Here is a 22,415-nt window from a genome sequence, read left to right as displayed (position 1 = left end):
GTGGATAGATACCAATAAAATTATATTAATTTAGGCATCAGTAGATTAAATGTTTTTGAATCTATATAAATAAAAATGTAATGTTAGTTCGTGCTACCATCAGAACTCAAAAACCACTGGGGGAATTGACACCAAATGTGGACACAATACACCTAACAGTCCAATGTATGTCCTCCACTCAAAAAAAATTGATTTTGTCATTTGGGAATTGTTGTTGCTGGGATTTATAGTTTACCTACAATCAAAGAGCATTCTGAACTCCACCAATGATGGAATTGGGCCAAACTTAGCACACAGGGCTCCCATGAGCAACAAAAAAAAAAACTGGAAGGGTTTGGTGGACACTGACCTTGAGTTTGGGAGTTGTAGTTGCTGGGATTTATAGTTTACCTACAATCAAAGAGCATTCTGAACTCCACCAATGATGGAATTGGGCCGAACTTAGCACACAGGGCTCCCATGACCAACAGAAGAAACTGGAAGGGTTTGGTGGACATTGACCTTGAGTTTGGGAATTGTAGTTCACCCACATCCAGAGAGCACTGTGGACTCAAACAATGATGGATCTGGACCAAACTTGACACGAATATTCCATATGCCCAAATATGAACACAGATGGAGTTTAAGGGAAATAGACCTTGACATTTGGGAGTTGTAGTTGCTGGGATTTATAGTTCACCTACAATCAAAGAGCATTCTGAACCCCACCAACGATAGAATTGGGCCAAACCTCCCACACAGAACTCCCATGTGGGCCACAGCAACGCGTGGCAAGGGACGGCTAGTATTTACATAAAACTGTAATTCAAGATAAGACTGTCCAACTCTGATTAAACCATTATTCTAACCTTCTTCAATGTAAATATGCTTACATGTCTTCCAATAATAATAAATAGAGTAAAATAATAATAATAATAATAATAGAGTAAAATAATAAATTGAGTAAAATAATAAATGTAATAATAAAAACAAAAATAAAATAATAAATGTAATAATAATAATAACAACAACAAAGTAAAATAATAAATAACACTGACTCGGGGGAGACTTTTTCAGCCTAAAAAAGGACTGAAAAACTAGGCTTATACTTGAATATATATAGTATATTTCATTATGTTTTTTCCCACTTTCGCGAGGGTCCTGTTGGGACTTTTAGTCTCAACTAATGTTGAGGGCAGATTGTACTGGCCGCTGTATTTTCCTAACGATACTTGCATGTTATGCTCAACATGAAAATGTAAAAAACATGGCAATGTCTTGTCAAAGGCTTTCATGGCTGAAATCACTGGCTTGCTATGAGTTTTCCAGGCTGTATGGCCATCTCCCAGTAGCATTCTCTCCTGACGTTTCACCTGTTTCTGTGGCATCTTCAGAAGTTTATTCAGAGGTATGTTGGAAGTGAGGCAAGTGGAGGTATATATGTATGTATATGTATATGTGTGGGTGTGTATCTATCCAGGGTGGATGAAGGAACCCTTGTCGAATGTTGCAATTAGCAAGTTTTCATAGCATTGAGCAGCCACGAAGCTGCAAAGTCAATCAGTGAAGTCAACCATAGCAGACCACTCGATGAACCAACCTGGACACAGAATATTATTTGAGAACACAGAAATGCTGAACCACTCTCACGACCACCATGTCAGGCTACACAGAGAAGCCATTGAAATCCACAAACATGTGGACAATTTCAATAGAAAGGAGGAGACAATGAAAATGTACACAATCTGGCTCCCAGTATTAAAAACACACCAAAATCAAGACAGTAAATGAAGAACACCACTCAAAGACAGGAGAACCCCAGACAGCAAAGTGCCAGTTAACACCTCCCAAACAGAGCATGCCTCCAGGCAACAACTGCCAGGCTACCTCTATATTACCGCTATGCAAATACCCTCACTGGCTGACTTTGCAAACTTCATGTCTACTCAATGCTATTCAAGCTTGCTAATTGCAACATTCACACTTGCTTTAAACAGCTTTGGTTAGACTACTTTACCTGGAATATTGTGTCCAATTCTGGGCACCACAATTCAAGAGAGATATTGACTCTAAGCTGGAATGTGTCCAGAGGAAGAGGGAGACTCAAATGATCAATGGTCTGGAGAACAAGCCCCATGAGGAGTGGCTTAAGGAGCTGAGCATGTTTAGCCTGAAGAAGAGAAGGCTGAGAGGAGATATGATAGCCATGTATAAATATGTGAGAGGAAGCCACAGGGAGGAGGAGGGAGCAAGCTTGTTTACTGCTTCCATGGAGACTAGGACGCAATGGAGCCATGACTTCAAACTACAAGAGAGGAGATTCCACCTGAACATGAGGAAGAACTTCCTGACTGTGAAAGCCGTTCAGCAGTGGAACTCTCTGCCCCAGAGTGTGGTGGAGGCTCCTTCTTTGGAGGCTTTTCAACAGTTGCTGGATGGCCATCTGTCAGGGGTGATTTGAATGCAATATTCCTGCTTCTTGGCAGAATGGGGTTGGACTGGATGATGGCCCAGGAGGTCTCTTCCAACTCTAGGATTCTAGGATTCTATGAGACAAGGGCTCTTTCTCCCACCCGGGACACACACACACACAGGCACACACACACACTAGCAGTTTGAAAACATGCAAGTGTGAGTAGATCAATAGGTACTGCTCTGGTGGGAAGGTAATGGCATGCAGTCATGCTGGCCAGATGACCTTGGAGGTGTCTACAGACAATGCCAGCTTTTTGGCTTAGAAATGGAGATGAGCACCAACCCCCAGAATTGGACACGACTGGACTCAATGTCAAGGGAAAACTTTTCCCTTTACCTACCTACCTACACACACACACACATTCCACTTGCCTCACCTCCAACAGACCTCTGAACAGACCTCTGAGGGTGCTTGCCATAGATGCAGGCAAAACATCAGGAGAGAATGCTACTGGAACATGGCCATACACCCTGAAATACTCACAGCAACCCATGGCAATGTCTGTTTGGGTGTGACCTTCTTCCCTGCCCGGCACTCTCATTCCTTGGATCCCCTCCCTCCTCTCTAGTGACTTTGCATGTCTGATTTCTCTCCTTGCAGAGCGTGGATAGCCCCCGGGACTGGTATCGCAGCATGTTTCAGCAGATCCACAGCAAGTTGCATGGTATGGCTCTGCTCAGTGTGAGCATCGTCCTTGTATCTGGCTCTGGAACCCGGAGCAAGGAACAATTCTTGAAATTTATCCTCTTGGGGACATTTCCTCACGGTTATTGAGCAGCCTCTAGCGGTTACAACTGTTCTGCATCCCCTGTTTTTGTGTTGCTGATTTGCAGCTGGTTTCGGGGTTTGGGAAACACTTTTTAGAGCCCAAGAGGGAGTATAATTCTGGCCACCAAAGACAGCTAGGCATAGTAAACATCCATTTCAATAGGGGTTACTCTTATGCATGATTTCCTGTTTGCACATTAAATTCAGTAACATATATCCTGCAAATACGGAGGTTGGACTGCTGCTGCTGCTGTTGTTTGTTCCCTACTTGTTCTCTCCACAAATCTATATAAATAAAAATGCAATGTTCGTTTGTGGGATGAACAGAACTCAAAAACCACTGTATGAATTAACACCAAATTTGGACACAACACACCTATCAGGCCAAGTATTGGACTGGATGAGGGACAACAGATTGAAACTGAATCCAGACAAGACAGAGATCCTCCTGGTCAGTCGTAAGGCCGAACAGGGCATAGGGTGACAGCCTGTGCTGGACGGGGTCACACTCCCCCTGAAGACACAGGTTCGCAGCTTGGGAGGGATCCTGCACTCATCGCTGAGCCTGCAACCCCAGGTTTTGGCAGTGGTCAGGGGAGCATTTGCACAATTAAAACTTGTGCGCCAGCTGCGCCCGTACCTTGGGAAGTCTGACTTGGCCACGGTGGTCCACACTTTGGTTACATCCCGTTTAGACTACTGCAACGCTCTCTACGTGGGGTTGCCTCTGAAGACTGCCCGGAAGCTGCAGCTAGTCCAACGCTCAGCAGCCAGACTACTAACGGGTGCTGGGTCCAGGGAGCACACTACTCCGTTGTTACGCCAGCTCCACTGGCTGCCAATTAGCTTCCGAGCACAATTCAAAGTGCTGCTGTTAACCTATAAAGCCCTAAACGACTCCAGCCCTGTTTACCTCTCCGAATGTATCCTCTCCTATGCGCCATCAAGATTGCTAAGATAGTCTGGAGAGGCCCTGCTCTCGGTCCCACCGGCCTCGCAAGCGTGCCTGGTGGGGACGAGGGACAGGGCCTTCTCGGTGGTGGCCCCTCAGCTCTGGAACTCTCTCCCACTGGAGATCAGAACCGCCCCTTCGATCCTGACGTTTAGGAAACAGGTGAAGACTTGGCTATGGAGACAGGCATTCGACGAGTGAGCCAACACCCTGAGATATGGATGGAGGAGGAGGAGCAACGATTTTAGTGTGACGACTGACCATTGTAGTTATTGATTGTAATTACTGTTTTAAGGTTTTACTGTAATATGAATTATGATGTTTTATTGATTGTATGTGATATTATGGTTGGAAACCGGTCTGAGTCCCTCAAGAGAGGTGGGAAGGCCAGTATACAAAACTTTTAAATAAATAAATAAAAACACAGCGGAAGGGATTTAAAAAGCCAAAAACAAAAAACATACATTACAACGCGTGCACAAAACCACATATATACACTTACACCCAAAATATAAATACACACAAAACACATATACACAGACTGGGCCACAGCAATGCGTGGCAGGGGACGGCTAGTCTATAGAAATAGAAATGTAATGTTCGTTTGTGGGATTAAGAGAACTCAAAAACCACTGGACGAATTGACATGAAATTTGGACAGTGTACTCCTAACAGACCAATGAGTGACCATCACTCATAACCCACCCACCCCCAAAACCAGCAGAAAGGACTTAAATCCCCCCCCCCCCCCAAAGCTAAATGACGAAAAACTAAATGACGATACAGGAAAAGGAAAGAAGAGGGAAGGAAGGAAGGAAGGAAGGAAGGAAGGAAGGAAGGAAGGAAGGAAGGAAGGAGAGAAAGGAAGGAAGAAAGAAAGAAAGAAAGAAAGAAAGAAAGGAAGGAAGGAAGGAAGAAAGAAAGAAAGAAAGAAAGAAAGAAAGAAAGAAAGAAAGAAAAAGAGCGAAGGAAGGAAGGAAAGAGGAAGGAAAAGAAAAGGGGGGAAGGAAGGAAAGTGGTAGAGAAGGAAGGAAGGAGAGAAGGAAAGAAGAAAAGGGAAGGAAGGAAATAGGGAGCGAAGGAAGGAGGGAGAGAAGGAGAGAAAAGGGAGGGAAGGTTGGCCACAGCAATGCGTGGCGGGTACAGCTAATAATAATAATAATAATAATAATAATAATAATAATAACAATAATAATAATCTTTATTTATAACCCGCCACCATCTCCCCGAAGGGGACTCAGGGCGGCTAACATGAGGCCAAGCCCAAAATAATACAACATAGTAAACACACAATAACAAAATACATCATGACAAAATATGCATCATAACAAAGGAGGCGCAAATATGGCTTAGGCACCCAAACAAAAGCAATAGGTCAAATTGACTCCAAAAACAGCAGATTGCAGGCTCTATGGATAATTTTGATGTTTCACTCTCCGAATTCTTGAAATTTGGAGGCTGATGGAGAATTTCATTGGAAAGGGCAAAATCCCCTGAATCTTCCCCTTCCTGCCTGAACATCTCTATTCTCTTCCAGAACCAGAAGTGGACTGGGACTTCTCCTACAAAGCCAAAGGTGAGGATTGGTTTCTGCTTCTAAATGCACATCTGAGGTGCCACGTCTTGTGGGAATGAATACTGGGTTCCTGAGAGTTTTTCAGGCTCTGTGGCATTCTCTCCTAACATTTTGCCTGCACCTGTGGCTGGTATCTTCAGAGGTTCTGTTGGCAGTGGAGTGATTATTTGTGAATGCAAACTGATGTACGTTGGCCAAACTCGTCAAGAAGTGAAGTCTAGGATTATAGAACACCGGAGCAAAATTAGAACTAATTCCACTGAACTAACTCCACTGAATTTGTATTTGAGTAGCCATGAAGATTGCAAAGTCAATCAGTGAGGGTCTTTGCATGGAGGTAGTCTACATAGCGACTACCAAACATAGAATCATAGAGTCCTAGAGTTGGAATTGACCCGTCCAACCCCATTCTGCCAAGAAGCAGGAAAATTGCATCCAAAGCACCCCTGACAGATGGCCATCCAGCCTCTGTTTGAAAGCCTCCAAAGAAGGAGCTTCCACCACACTCTGGGGCAGAGGGTTCCACTGCTGAACAGCTCTCACAAAGAATCCTAGGTTTCGAAGAGACCTCATGGGCAATCCAGTCCAACCCCATTCTACCAAGAAGCAGGAAAATCGCATTCAAAGCACCCCTGACAGATGGCCATCCAGCCTCTGCTTGAAAGCCTCCAAAGAAGGAGCTCCACCACACTCACGGGCAGAGAGTTCCACTGTGGAACGGCTCTCACATAGAATCCGAGAGTTGGAAGAGACCTCCTGGGCCATCCAGTCCAACCCCATTCTGCCAAGAAGCAGGAAAATCGCATTCAAAGCACCCCTGACAGGTGACAATCCAGCCTCTGTTTGAAAGCCTCCAAAGAAGGAGCTCCACCACAGTTCTACTGCTGAACAGCTCTCACATAGAATCCTAGAGTTGGAAGAGACCTCTTGGGCCACCATCCAGTCCAACCCCATTCTGCCAAAAGCAGGAATATTGCATTCAAAGCACCCCTGACAGATGGCCATCCAGCCTCTATTTGAAAGCCTCCAAAGAAGGCGCCTCCACTACACTTGGGCAGAGAGTTCCACTGTGGAACGGCTCTCACATAGAATCATAGAGTTGGAAGGGACTTCATGAGCCATTCAGTCCAAACCCATTCTGTCAAGAAGCAGGAAAATCGCATTCAAAGCACCCCTGACAGATGACCACCCAGCCTCTGCATAATAATAATAATAATAATAATAATAATAGAATCCTAGAGTTGGAAGAGACCTCCTGGGCCATCATCCAGCCCAACCCCATTCTGCAAAGAAGCAGGAAAATTGCATTCAAAGCACCCAGGCAGATGGCCATCCAGCCTCTGTTTGAAAGCCTCCGAAGAAGGGGCAGAGAGTTCCACTGCTGAACAGATCTCACAGTCAGGAATTCCTTCCTAATGTTCAGGTGGAATCTCCTTAGCGCCCAGAAATGATTCAAACAATTTGAAAGACTCTGCAGACTTATTAAATCAGGGAAGTCAGTTATTGAAGAGCACTTGATGGACCAGCCTGGGCACAGCATATTATTTGAGAACAGAGAAATGCTAGGTGGGAATGAACCTCACTATTTGCTAAAGTAGTGGATAGAAGCACCATTGAAATGCTCTTCTATCCATGGTGGAACATCTCGAGGAGAAACATATCCCACAGTCCTGGGAAAAGGCTAGAAAGGTTTGGTGGGTTCAGATTGAGTTTTGGACGACAAGCTTAGCAGAATGAGCGCTGTTTTGCCTTGAAAAGTAATCATTTGATCTTTTCCAGATCACGTGCACCCGAGATTCGTGAAAAATAGCCCGTTACCAACCCTGGCATCAGGAAGTTCATTTGGCCAACAGAATGGCTTGGATTGGTAAGTATTTATTTATTTACAGCAGGGCAGATCACAGAACACATACACAACAAACATTCAATACCGTTAAACAGACAGGACAGACAACAGATAGAGTTATTATGTCGGCATTTTCCCCAACTTTGGCGTCCTGGAGGTTGTGCTCGATTCTGACCACAGGGGGGTGCTGTCGCTCCATCCGCTATGACTGTGGTTCTTGAACTTCCTAATGCCATGACCCCTTAATACGATTCCTCAAGTTGTGGTGACCGCCAACCATAACAATTATTTTGTTGCTACTTCACAATTGTAATTTTTCTACTGTTATGAATCTTAATGTAAATATCTGACATGTAGGGTGTATTTTCATTCACTGGACCACATTTGGCACAAATACCCAATTTGCCCACATTTGAATACATTTGAATACATTTGAATATGGGAAGGGGTTGATTTTGTCATTTGGGAGTTGTAGTTGCTGAGATTTATAGTTCACCTACAATCAAAGAGCATTCTGAACCCCACCAACAATGGAATTGAACCAAAATTGGCACACAGAACTCCCATGACCAACAGAAAATACTGGAAGGGTTTGGTGGGTTTTGATCTTGAGTTTGGGAGTTGTAGTTCACCTACATCCAGAGAGCACTGTGGACTCAAACAATGATGGATCTGGACCAAACTTGGCACGAATACTCAAAATGCCCAAATGTGAACACTAGTGGAGTTTGGGGGAAATAGATCTTTGACATTTAGGAGTTGTAGTTGCTAGGATTTATAGTTCACCTACAGTCAAAGAGCATTCTGAACTCCACAAATGATGGAATTGAACCAAACTTTCTACACGGAACTCCCATGACCAAGAGAAAATACTGGAAGGGTTTGGTGGGCATTAGCCTTGAGTTTGGAAGATGTAGTTCACCTACATCCAGAGAGGACTTTGGACTCAAACAATGATGGATCTGGACCAAACTTAGCACAAATACTCAATATGCCCAAATGGAAACACTAGTGGAGTTTGGGGGAAATAGAATCTTGACATTTGGGACTTGTACTTGCTGGGATTTATAATTCACCTACAATCAAAGAGTATTCTGAACTCCACCAACAATGTAAATGAATCAATCTTGACACACAGAACTCCCATGATCAACAGAAAACACTAGAAGAGTTTGGTGGGCATTAGCCTTGAGTTTGGAAGTTGTAGTTCACCTACATCCGGAGAGCACTGTGGACTCAAGCAATGACGGATCTGGACCAAACTTGGCACGAATACTCAATATGTCCAAATATGAGCACTGGTGGAGTTTGGGGGAAATAGATCTTTTAACATTTCGGAGTTGTAGTTGCTGGGATTTATAGTTATATATATTTGTGTCAGGAGTGACCTGAGAAACTGCAAGTCGCTTCTGGTGTGAGAGAATTGGCTGTCTGCAAGGACGTTGCCCAGGGGACGCCTGGATGATTTGATGTTTTTATCATCCTTGTGGGAGTTCACCTACAATCAAGGAGAATTCTGAACTCCACCAACGATGGAAATGAACCAAAATTGGCACACAGAATTTCCACGACCAACAGAAAATATTGGAAGGATTTGGTGGGCATTGACTTTGAGTGTTGGAGTTTAAAAAACTCCAAAACTCCAAGGGAAAAGTGATCAGTGACAGACCACGTAGCTCTTTCTCTTCCCTTTCAGGAGACCTTGGGAACCAAATGATGTTGTCGAGCCCAAGAGTATCTTTGATTACGAACCTGGGAAATCCTCCATCCTCAAGGATTCCACGTCGGTAAGCAGCCCATCCTGGCTTTGGGTGCATAGTATTCATTGATTTGAACTGATAATACATATAGTCAGCTCTTCACACTAACTGCCATTACGAGTACAGGAGGTCTATTAAAGTGGGGAAAAAATGCAAATAAAGAAATTGTTAATTTTTTCAAACCTTAGAAAACATCTATGAATGTCTAGATCTTTAGGCCCGGCATGTGGTCAACATCTGCTGGAAGCTGAGCAGAAGATTGCATTGGAGGATCCAGAGATTCCTAGGGTGTGGCTACACTGTAGAATTAATGCAATTTGACACCGTTTTACCTGCTTGGCTCAATGTTATGGATTCCTGAGAGTGAAGCGCCACCACTCTTTGGCGCAGACGCTGTAAACAACTCCTAGGATTCCATAGCATTGAACCATGGCAGATAAAGTGGCATCGAACTGCATTAATTAATATTTGACCCACTTGACCACCATCTTTGGACCCACCGCCTTGCTGTTGCTGGAGTCAGGGGGGCAGCTTTGAACTGGCTCCCCTCCTTCCTTCACAACCGTGGAGAGCGAGTGGAGAGGGGACACCTGGTCTCTGAGAGGTTCCCCCCCCCCCTCTCTCTCTGGTGGGGTTCCTCCTCAGGGGGCCATTCTCTTCCCTCTCTTGTTTAACATCACTATGCGACCACTTGCTCAGCTGGTCTGAGGTTTTGGGCTGGAGTGTGACCAGTACGCCGATGACACTCAGCTGGTGCTGAAGATGGAAGGCCAACCGGACTCTGTACCCGATGGTTTCCCTCAGTGCCTGGAGGCCGTGACTGGATGGCTGTGTGCCAGCAGGTTGAGGGTGAATCCGGCACAGACGGAGATCCTATGGCTGGGTCAACCGGGCAGTGGGGATGTCCATCTGCCCACCCTGGATGGAGAGGCGATACACCCGTCATCATTGGTCAAGAGTCTGGGAATCCTTGTGGACCCTCTGCTGAGGATGGAGGCCCAGGTCTCTCTCCGCCGTGAGCAGAACCGCCTTCTTTCTTTCACCTGCGTCAGGCTAGACGGCTGGCCCCCTCCCTGTCCAGGGACGACTTAGCTACGGTGATCCAGGCCACGGTCATCTCCAGACTGGACTACTGTAACGCCCTCTCCATTGGCCCTCCTCTGTCGGTGATCCGGAAGCTCAAGCTGGTCCAAAATGCAGTTGCTCGGCTTCTTGCGGGAATTCCGATGAGATGCCACATCACCCCAATCTTCCTGCAGCTGCATTGGTTACCCATTGAGCACCGGATCACTTTCCAAGGGATGGGACTCACCTTGAAGGCCTTGCGTGGTCTGGGGCCGATGTACCTGAGGGACCGCCTCACCCCCTCCCAACCCCAGAGATCCCTCCGTTCTGAGGACCAAGATCGGTTGGAAATTCCCAGTGTCAAGACCTTGCGTCTAATGGCAACCAGATGCAGAGCCTTCACGGCAGTGGCACCATCACTCTGGAACACTCTGCCACCTGGAGTCCGTGCCTTGCGGGACTTATCAGCTTTCCGCAGGGCATGTCAGACATACCTGTTTCGACAGACTTTTGATCTTTGACATTGCTGTTTTTAAATTGTTTTAAATTGTTTTTAAATTGTGTTAGATTTTAGCCTGTTCTTGTAAGCCACTCCAAGCCCCAGGGGAGTGGCCGCAGAGAAGTCCAAATAATAAATAAATAAATAAATAAATTCTTAGAAAGGTGTTCTCTCTTTTAAAAATCCCACAGTGGACCTTGGAAAACTAGATCTCCCAGGACTGCATAGTATGGAGCTATGATATTTAAGAAGAGGTACAAGGGCATTCCTTCCATATTGTAAATGCACCAAGAGAAGGGTGTGGACCTTGGAAAACTATGACTTCCAGGCATGTACAGCATGCAGACGTGGCATTCTTTATTTATTTATTTGCAGTATTTATATTCCGCCCTTCAATGCCAGTTAGACATACGATATATATAGACAGACACAGAGACCATTTAACATTCCAGTTGTGTCCAAGCTTTTCCGGCTTCATGAGGATATGCTCGATTCCGGCCACAGGGGGAGCTGCCACTTCACCGTCCATTGTGACACCGAATCCTTTGATGGGGTACTTCCTCATTCTTCTGCATGCTGCTGGAAGGTTTTATGGCATCGTAAAATATTTCACTTCGCCTCCCCACATAAAGCGGTACTTAAATCTCCTACTTGACAAATGCAACTTTTTTTCAGGCTGCAAAGGTCGACAGCAAGCTAGCCTAATGGCCGGAAGCTCACTTTGACCCGGGCTGGCTTCAAACGTATGACTTCTTGGTCATTAGTGATTTAATGCAGCTGGCTCCCAGATAGCTCTCAGCTCCAGGGCTTTTTAGATGACATCAATTACCTGGACCAGTCACTGTCTGGCTTCAGGCCTGGTCACGACACCGAGACGGCTTTGGTCACCTTGGTGGATGACGTCCGCAGGGAGATGGACAGGGGGAGTGTGACCCTGTTGGTTCACTTGGACATCTCAGCGGCTTTCGATACCATCGATCATGGTATCCTTCTGGGACGACTCTCCGGGATGGGCCTTGGAGGTTCAGCTCTGTCGTGGCTTTGGTCCTTCCTGGAGGGTCGATCCCAGATGGTGAAGCTGGGAGACGCCTGCTCGGACCCCTGGCCTTTGACCTGTGGGGTCCCGCAAGGCTCCATTCTGTCTCCCATGCTTTTTAACATCTACATGAAACCGCTGGGAGAGGTCATCCGGAGTTTTGGAGTTAGGTGCCACCTCTACGCAGATGACACGCAACTCTACTACTCATTTCCACCTAACCCCAAGGAAGCCCCTCGAGTGCTGGACGAGTGCCTGGCCGCTGTGGCTGTCTGGATGAGGAGGAACAGGCTGAAGATCAATCCCGACAAGACAGAGGTCCTCCTGGTTGATTGTAAGCCGGACCGGGGTATAGGGTGGCAACCTGTGTTGGACGGGGTTACACTCCCCCTGAAGTCACAGGTCCGCAGTCTGGGGGTCCTCCTGGACTCATCACTGACGCTTGAGGCTCAGGCGTCGGCGGTGTCCGGGAGGGCCTTTGCACAATTAAGACTTGTGCGCCAGCTGCGACCGTACCTTGTGAAGGCGGATCTGGCCAGGGTGGTCCATGCCTTGGTCACCTCCAGATTGGACTACTGTAATGTGCTCTATGTGGGGCTGCCCTTGAAAATGGCCCAGAAATTTCAATTGGTCCAATGGGTGGCAGCCAGGTTACTAACTGGAGCAACTTAACAGGGAGCGGTCAACCCTCCTGTTTAAGGAGCTCCACTGGCTGCCGTTCATTTTCCGGTCCTAATTCAAGGTGCAGGTTCTGACCTACAAAGCCCTGAACGGTTTGGAACCTGCCTACCTTCATGACCGCATTTCTGTGTACGAACCCACACGATCTCTTCGATTTTCTGGAGAGGCCCTGCTCACACTCCCACCTCCATTGCAAGCGCAATTGGTGGGGATGAGGGAGAGGGCCTTCTCGGTGGTGGCCCCTCGACTCTGGAACTCACTCCCCAAGGACATCAGGCATGCCCCAACTCTGGCAGTCTTTAGGAGGAGCCTGAAAACATGGCTGTTCCAGTGTGCCTTCCCAGAATAGAATCATAGAATCATAGAATCATAGAATCAAAGAGTTGGAAGAGACCTCAAGGGCCATCCAGTCCAACCCCCTGCCAAGAAGCAGGAATATTGCATTCAAATCACCCCTGACAAATGGCCATCCAGCCTCTGTTTAAAAGCTTCCAAAGAAGGAGCCTCCACCACACTCCGGGGCAGAGAGTTCCACTGCTGAACGGCTCTCACAGTCAGGAAGTTCTTCCTAATGTTCAGATGGAATCTCCTAATGTTCAGATGGAATAAGGAAACTCCCAGCAATATATCCGTAAATGCACTTTATCAGTGATCTAGGATTGTCTGCACACCCCTTTCCTCTCCGAAATTCTATCCTAGTTATATATTTCACCTGGTCATGCTCAGCATTATTTTTTTTAATTTTTAATTATTACATTTGGCCCAGCCATAGGTTTTTAAGCGTTGTTGTGCTATTGTTAATGTTTACTGCTTGTTTTTTGTTTATGAGTTTCATTTTATTGTTTTGTATTGCTGTTATTGTTGTTTTGCTGATGTATTGTGGGCTCGGCCTCATGTAAAGCACACCAAGTCCCTTGGGGAGATGGTAGCGGGGTACAAATAAAGATGATGATGATGATGATGATGATGATGATGATGATGATGATATAATAATAATAATGGTATAATAATAATGGCATTTACAACTGCATTTCTTCTCCGGTGCAGATGGACCCAGAGAAAGGTACTTTTGGCTCCTCCCACAATTTCTCCTCCAACAAATTGGGGAAACGTTTCATTTTAAACCTGAGAGCAACAAATGCCATCACACTACAGAATTGGCCAAACATCTGGATCATTACCAAAAATCATCTGGATCATTACAAAAAAAAAAAACTTCCTTACTACCTCCTGAAATATTTGAAAATAATGCTGCCCCCCCCCCCCATGCTTAAAAATATGCCAAGAATGCTCTACCCAACACTTGAACCTGACTTAATGTGATGAACACAGCGGCTTGGCACATTTTAAGTGTAGCACTCAGTGGAATTGAGCAAATGTGACCAAGTGGATAGAGGGTTAGAGAAAACATTTGAAGTCAAATCTGTGAATCATCCCACCCGAAAGCTCAAAACTGCAAACGTGGCGGGATGAGTGTCGTCCCAGATTTTGTTAGTTAATAGAAGTGTAGTCGAGTGCCAGAACTGCCACACTTCCGGCCATCGGTGGGATCTGAGCCATTGTTTATTTCGGCTCATTGTGCACGCGGAACAATGGAGGCAACACCATATGGAGAATGACTTCCAGGAGCGGGAAATCCCCATCCTGATTCGAGCTGGGAGGAAGCAGGCCAGGTTTCTTAACGGCCTCTTAATACCGCCGTGTTTTAATTTGCCACTTATTGCTTTTTGCAGCCGAAGAAGCCCCCCGAGGCACCTCCGTCCCGTCCCCGGCCGGCCTCCCCACCCATCGAGGTGAGTATTTGCCTGTGCCAAAGGACACGCATGCTCTTAACCTGTAGCCACGAAGCTGGGACTGGCTTCCATCCAAGCATATGCTATAAGCCTCCATGGAGGTGGTGGTTGGAAAGACCCCTCCAGCCAGAAGGGAGGGGATGGGGTGCTGGGTTCGAGACTCTCCCAAGACGGATGGAGCACAGCTGTGTTTACCGGCTTCCATGGAGCAAGGCTCTTTGTTATTTCCTCTCCCCTCTTCCCCCTCCGCCTTCAACGATGTCCCCCACGCTGTGGCTTTCCTGCCAAGAAATCCAGGCTGTGCTTCGAAAGGGTCAGGATTCAGGGTCGGAGCGATGCTGCGGTCTGCAAATAGTTGGTCCACAAAGCGCCTTTTGTGCTCAAGTCAGGAGCGTGGGCACGGCCGCCCCTCCACACTTGGTGGATTCGATTTTAAAGGAATATCTAGGTCCTCCTGGGTGCTAGAAACAATATGGCATCTACATGAAGCCGCTGGGGGAGATCATCTGGAGTTTTGAGGTGTGGTGACACCTTTCCAACTCCTTACCAGCTGCTGCTGGCCACTGTGATGGTCTGGATGAGGGCCTGTGTTGGACGGGGTCGCACTCCCCCTGAAGACGCAGGTTCGCAGCTTGGGTGTGACCCTGGACTCATCGCTGAGCCTGGAACCTCAGGTTTCAGCAGTGACCAGGGGAGCATTCGCACAGTTAAAACTTGTGCGCCAGCTGCGCCCGTACCTTGGGAAGTCTGACTTGGCCACGGTAGTCCACGCTCTGGTTACATCCCGCATAGACTACTGCAATGCTCTCTACGTGGGGTTGCCTTTGAAGACTGCTCAGAAGCTTCAAATGGTCCAACTCTCGGCAGCCAGGTTGCTAACAGGAGTGGCACTCAGGGAGCATATGACTCCTCTGTTGCGCCATCTCCACTGGCTACCAGTTTGCTACCGGGCACAATTCAAAGTTCTGGCGTTAGCCTATAAAGCCCTAAACGGTTCTGGCCCAACTTACCTCCCCAAACGTATGTCCTCCTATGAACCGACTAGGACACTCAGATCATCTGGGGAGGCCCTGCTCTTGGTCCCACCTGCATCGCAGGCGCGCCTGGCGGGGACAAGAGACAGGGCCTTCTCAGTGGTGGACCCTCGGCTGTGGAACACCCTGCCTGCAGATATCAGATCAGCTCCTTCGCTGTTGGCGTTTTGGAGGAAAGTGAAGACCTGGCTGTTCAAACAAGCATTCGATTAAACAGTGTAATTGAACATAGGAATACGGAATAATGGATGATAAGACTGGATTCTGATTTTACTGTTGAGGCGCTAATGATTCTTATACTGATGTTAATGATTTATGTGATAATTGTTTTTAATTGCCCTATACTTGTTTTGTGATATTTTGCACTGATGTTTTTCACTGCTTTGAGTCACCTGAGGGCTGAGAAAAGCGGTATAGAAATAAAGTAAATAATAAATAAATAAATAAATAAATAAGCAGGTCCTGAATCTGTGCTTGGCCACTGTGATGGTCTGGATGAGGGTGAACAAATTCAAATTGAATCCAGACAAGATGTTGCACTCCAGGACAGGAAAAGCCCTCTGACTGTAAACACCACACCGTTGATTGGGAAACAATCCTTTTATTGAAGATGATTTAAAAACGGCAAAGTAAAAAAGCACTTTAAAGGAATAGGTAAATCCAATTGGGTAAATCCAATTAGGTCCTGAATCGGTGCTTGGCCACTTTGCACAGGGGTCTCCTGGTCCTTCTCTGCATCAGTCTTATTGACCAAACCATTGCCATCTTGACATTGATTGGCATCACTTCCCACATCCAAAGCACCCTGATCCCGAAACACAATCACAGGCTGAACTCCAACACAAGACAGAGGTACTTCTAGTCAGTTGAAAGGCCAAACAGGGTATAAGGTTACAGCCTGTGTTGGATGGGGTCACACTTCCCCTGAAGACGCAGGTTCGCAGCTTGGGTGGAATCCTGGATTCAACGCTGAGCCTGGAACCTCAGGTTTCGGCAGTGACCAGGGGAGCATTTGCACAGCTAAAACTTGTGTGCGAGATGCGCCCTTACCTTGGGAAGTCTGACTTGGCCACGGTGGTCCATGCTCTGGTTACATCCCATATAGACTACCTCAATGCGCTCTACGTGGGGCTGCCTTTGAAGACTGTTTGGAAGCTTCAACGAGCGGCAGCCAGGTTGCTGTTGCAGCCATCTCCACTGGCTGCCAGTTTGCTCCCGGGCACAATTCAGAGTGCTGGTTTTAGCCTATAAAGCCCTAAACGGTTCCGGCCCAGCTCACCTGTCCAAACGTATCTCTCCTTATAAACCATCTAGGACTATAAGATCATCTGGGGAGGCCCTGCTCTCGGTCCCACCTCCTTCGCAGGTGCGTCTGGTTGGGGCGAGAGACAGGGCCTTCTCAGTGGTGGCCCCTCAGCTGTGGAACGCCCTTCCCAAGGATATTAGATTGGTCCCCTCCCTTCTGACATTTCATTAAAAAGCCAAAACCTGGCTCTTTGAGCAAGCTTTCACAAATGCAGCTTAACAGGTAAATATGAAACTATGGAACGACTGGATGATACGATTCGAAAATGATTTTAGTAAGGAGACACTGATGATTTATGTTTTTATTGGTTTTTTGTGGTTTATGTATTATATGCTAAATGTTTTAAAGTGGTGTTGTAGGTTTTTCAGGCTATATGGCCATGTTCTAGAACAGTGGTTCTCAACCTTCCTAATGCCACGACCCCTTAATACGGTTCCTCATGTGTTGGTGACCCCCAACCATACCATTATTTCCATTGGTACTTCGTAACTGTAATTTTGCTACTGTTATGAATCGTAATGTAAATATCCGATATGCAGGATGTATTCTCATTCACTGGACCAAATTTGGCACAAAGAGCCAATATGCCCAAATTTGAAAACTGGTGGTGTTGGGGGGGGGAGGGGGATTCATTTTGACATTTGGGAGTTATAGTTGCTGGAATTTATAGTTCAACTACAATCAAAGAACATTCTGAACTCCACCAACAAAAGAATCAAGCCAAATTTGGCACACGGAACTCCCAAGACCAAGAGAAAGTACTGGAAGGGTCTGTTGGGCATTGACCTTGAGTTTGGGAGTTGTAGTTCACCTATATCCAGAGAGCACTGTGGACTCAAACAGTGATGGATCTGGACCAAACTTGGTACGAATTATCAATATGCCCAAATGTGAACACTGATGGAGTTTGGAGGAAATAGACCTTGACATTTGGGAGTTGTAGCTGCTGGGATTTATAGTTCACCTATAATCAAATAGCACTCTGAACCCAGCCCAAAATGGATCTGCACCAAACCTGGCATACTACCGACATGGCCAATGTTAACTACTGGTGGGGTGGGGGTGGGGGCTGTTTTTGAGTTCTGGGAGTTGTCATTCACCAACACCAACAAGGATGAGGACAGGAAGACAGATCTGGCAAGCATCCTCAGAGATTTTTAAGTGTATTTTGTATCTGTTGAGGCATCAAATTGTTGCCAACTGTGAACCGCCTGGAGTCATCTTCAGGCTGAGAAGGGTGGTATGCAAATATGATAATAAATACATAAATACATAAATATCATATGGAAGCTGATGGGCACAACCTGGAGATCACGACCAGCTTCAGTGATGACATGTGCCCTTGCGCTTTGCTTCTCTGCTGCTGAGTACGCATGCCCAGTGTGGAACACATCACACCATGCTAAAAGAGTGGATGTGTCTCTTAAAGAAATGCCTTGTATATACTACAACTCCCAGGACTCCATACTATTGCAGGAGAGAGAACCTATTTCTAGGAATCTCTGTGTCCTCCAAGGCAATCCCATGGTCAGCATCCAGCAGAAGTTGACTTTAGAGCAGTGTTTCTCAACCTGGGGGTCAGGACACCTGGAAGGGTCGCAAGGGGGTGTCAGGGGGGTCACCAAAGACCATCAGGAAAAAACTGTATTGTTTGTTGGGCATGGGGTTTCTGTGTGGGAAGTTTGGCCCAATTCTATTGTTGGTAAGGTTCAGAATGCTCTTTTATTGTAGGTGAACTACAAATCCCAGCAACTACAACTCCCAAATGTCAAGGTCTATTTTCCCCTGACTCCACCAGTGTTCACATTTGGGCATATTGAATATTTGTGCCAAGTTTGGTCCAGATCCATCATTGTTTGAGTCCACAGTACTCTCTAGATATAGGTGAACTACAACTCCCAAACTCAAGGTCAATGCCTACCAAACCCTCCCAGTTTTTTTTTCTGTTGGTCGTTGAAGTTTAGAGTGGTAAGTTTGGTTCAATTACATCACTGGTGGAGTGCAGAATGCTCCTTGATTGCAGGTGAACTATAAATCCCAGCAACTACAACTCCCAAATGTTAAGGTCTATTTTCCCCAAACTCTCAACAGTGTTCACTTTTGGGCATATTGAATATTTGTGCCAAGTTTGGTCCAGATCCATCATTGTTTGAGTCCACAGTACTCTCTGGATGTAGGTGAACTACAACTCCAAAACTCAAGGTCAATGCCCACCAAACCCTCCCAGTTTTTTTTTCTGTTGGTCATTGAAGTTCTGAGTGGTAAGTTTGGTTTGGAGTGCAGAATGCTCCTTGATTGCAGGTGAACTATAAATCCCAGCAACTACAACTCCCAAATGACAAAATCAACACCGCCCCCCCCCCCCCCCAACCCCACCAGTATTCAAATTTGTGTGTATTGGATATTTGTGCCAAATTTGGTCCAGTGAATACATCAGATCTTTGCATTACAATTGATAAAAGTAGCAAAAGTAGCAACGAAAATGATGTTATGGGTTGGGGGTCACCACAACATGAGGAACTCTACTAAGGGGTCGCGGCATTCGGAAGGTTGAGAAGCACTGCTTTAGAGTTGAGCTGGAAGAAATTCCCACAGATATGTTATCATGTGCATAAAAATAGTAATTTTTTAATTTGCGCTCTTTCACATTCATGGGGGTCTAACTTAGGCGTGGGCAAACTTCGGCCCTCCAGGTGTTTTGGACTTCGACTCCCACAATTCCTAAGAGCTCAGGCCCATATCTCTTCCCGCTTATGGCTCAATGTTATGGAATCCTGGGAGGTGCATAACCTCTCTGTGTGGTATTGATTGCACCCTGGGGGAGTGCATGCCATCATGCATTACACACCTATTCCGTGACATTTGTGTGACCAGAGCACATTGCGGCCACGTCATGCTTCTCTCGTGATTCACCCCACTCATGGCATCGTTCCCTTTCAGGAATTACTGGAGAAGGAGCTCCAGCAGCTCAGCGAGGAGTTGGACAAGGACATCCAAGCCATTGAAAGGCGGCAGCTGGCCCGCCAGGTAAACCTCTTTCTTTGCTTTTGCAACCGTTTATTTATTTATTTATAATTCAAACTTCTATGCGGCCACTCCCCTGGGGCTCGGAGCGGCTTACAAGAATAGCTAAAATCTAACACAATTTAAAAACTAAATGATCGACTAAATGATCAAGGGTCTGGAGAACAAGCCCTATGAGGAGCGGCTTAGGGAACTGGGCATGTTTAGCCTGAAGAAGAGAAGGCTGAGAGGAGATATGATAGTAGCCATGTATACATATGTGAGAGGAAGCCACAGGGAGGATGAGGGAGCAAGCTTGTTTTCTGCTTCCTTGGAGACTAGGACGCAATGGAAGAATGGCTTCAAACTACAAGAGAGGAGATTCCATCTGAACCTGAGGAAGAACTTCCTGACTGTGAGAGCCGTTCAGCAGTGGAACTCTCTGCCCCGGAGTGTGGTGGAGGCTCCTTCTTTGGAAGCTTTTAAGCAGAGGCTGGATGGCCATCTGTCAGGGGTGATTTGAATGCAATATTCCTGCTTCTTGGCAGAATGGGGTTGGACTGGATGGCCCATGAGGTCTCTTCCAACTCTTTGATTCTAGGATTCTATGAAAAACCATTTAAAACAATTTAAAAACAGCAATATCAAACATTAAAAGCCTGTCGAAACAGGTATGTCTTACATGCCCTGCGGAAAGCTGGCAAGTCCCGCAAGGCACGGACTTCAGGTGGCAGAGTATTCCAGAGTGATGGTGCCACTGCTGTGAAGGCTCTGCGTCTGGTTGCTGTCGGGCGCAAGGTCTTGACACTGGGAATTTCCAAGAGATCTTGATCCTCAGAACGGAGGGATCTCTGGGGTTGGGAGCGGGTGAGGCGGTCCCTCAGGTACATCGCCCCCAGGCCATGCAAGGCCTTCAAGGTGAGTCCCATCCCTTTGAAAGTGCTCCGGTGCTCAATGGGTAACCAATGCAGCTGCAGGAAGATTGGGGTGATGTGGCATCTCATCGGAATTCCCACAAGAAGCCGAGCAGCTGCATTTTGTACCAACTTGAGCTTCTGGATCACCGACAGAGGAAGGCCAATGTAGAGGGCATTACAGTAGTCCAGTCTTGAGATGACCGTGGCCTGGATCACCGTAGCTAAGGTCTTGACACTGGGAATTTCCAAGAGATCTTGATCCTCAGAACGGAGGGATCTCTGGGGTTGGGAGCGGGTGAGGCGGTCCCTCAGGTACATCGCCCCCAGGCCATGCAAGGCCTTCAAGGTGAGTCCCATCCCTTTGAAAGTGATCCGGTGCTCAATTGGCAACCAATGCAGCTGCAGGAAGATTGGCGTGATGTGGCATCTCATCGGAATTCCCGCAAGAAGCCGAGCAGCTGCATTTTGTACCAACTTGAGCCTCTGGATCACCAACAGAGGAAGGCCAATGTAGAGGGCGTTACAGTAGTCCAGCCTTGAGATGACCGTAGCTTGGATCACCGTAGCCAGGTCGTCCCTGGACAGGTAGGGGGTGAAAGAAGGCGGTTCTGCTCAGGGCGGAGACCTGGGCCTCCATCGTCAGCAGAGGGTCCAAAGGGACTCCCAGACTCTTGACCAATGATGACGGGTGTAGCACCTCACCATCCAGGGTAGGCAGCAGGAGATCCCCACTGACCGGTCGACCCAGCCATAGGATCTCCGTCTTTGCTGGACTCACCCTCAACCTGCTGGCACGCAGCCATCCAGTCACGGCCTCAAGGCACTGAGAGTTGGGATGATAATAATAATAATAATAATAATAATAATAATAATAATAATAATATGCCAGTGGGTTTCAGTGAGTTTTCTGGGCTGTACGGTTCCAGCATAATCCTATGCATTTTTCTTCAAATTGAGTATAGTGTTTTTTAGTCTAGACATCAACACCAGACTTGTAGGTGTAATTATAGCATTGGGGGAAAAACCCCGCTTTTGCCTCTCTTTGGGGAGATGAGATTTTGTGTCAGATTTATGGAAGTGATTTATCACTCCATCCTTTGACAGAATCCCAGGGTGGCTCATAAAGAATCCCAATTTCCTGCTTGTAGTTGACTGGAATGTGAAAAGCACATCTCAAAATGCCTCTGGTGTTGGGACACATTGAAGCAGGGAAGAGTTGGGTAGAGTAGTGCGCAGTCATGCTCCTTTTAGAAATGAAATAATAATAATAATAATAATAATAATAATAATAATGTTTTGTCGAAGGCTTTCATGATGAGCTGGAATCACTGGGTTGTTGTAGGTTTTTCCGGGCTATGTGGCCATGTTCTAGAGTCTCCTGACGTTTCTTTTGTTGAAACTCCAACCATCAGCCAAGTAAAAAAAGAAGCACCATTAAAGCCTTGGCAGACCGTGCAAAAAGAATCACTCTCAACAAAAGATTCCCCCCAGGCACTTCCAAGCCATTAAATGCTTATCAAGGTGGTCAGGTGAAACATTCCCACCTAGCTCCAGCAGATAAGAGTCCTTTGTCCCACCCTGGACATTATTCCACAGATATTTATTTATTTATTTATTTATTTATTTGGTACACTTGTATACCGCTAATATCTCAGCCTTGCGGCGACTCATTGCGGTTTACAACATATATAAAAATACAATATTCACTTTAAAAATATAGGATA

General features: G+C 46.4%; 1 protein-coding gene across 1 annotated transcript in view; it reads left to right on the top strand.

The window, feature by feature from the left end:
- SORBS3 (sorbin and SH3 domain containing 3) overlaps positions 1–22,415 on the top strand; it is a 93,010-nt gene that overhangs the window by 13,869 nt on the left and 56,726 nt on the right. The window contains exons 4-9 of the mRNA XM_067470618.1: positions 3,056–3,119; positions 5,713–5,751; positions 7,531–7,618; positions 9,294–9,384; positions 14,372–14,431; positions 19,712–19,798. Of these exons, the coding sequence (XP_067326719.1) occupies positions 3,056–3,119; positions 5,713–5,751; positions 7,531–7,618; positions 9,294–9,384; positions 14,372–14,431; positions 19,712–19,798 (429 nt within the window). The remainder of the gene's footprint in view (positions 1–3,055; positions 3,120–5,712; positions 5,752–7,530; positions 7,619–9,293; positions 9,385–14,371; positions 14,432–19,711; positions 19,799–22,415) is intronic.

Source organism: Anolis sagrei, chromosome 7 (assembly GCF_037176765.1).
Source record: "Anolis sagrei isolate rAnoSag1 chromosome 7, rAnoSag1.mat, whole genome shotgun sequence".
Lineage (NCBI taxonomy): Eukaryota > Metazoa > Chordata > Lepidosauria > Squamata > Dactyloidae > Anolis > Anolis sagrei.
This window is presented reverse-complemented; position numbering and strand designations above follow the sequence as displayed.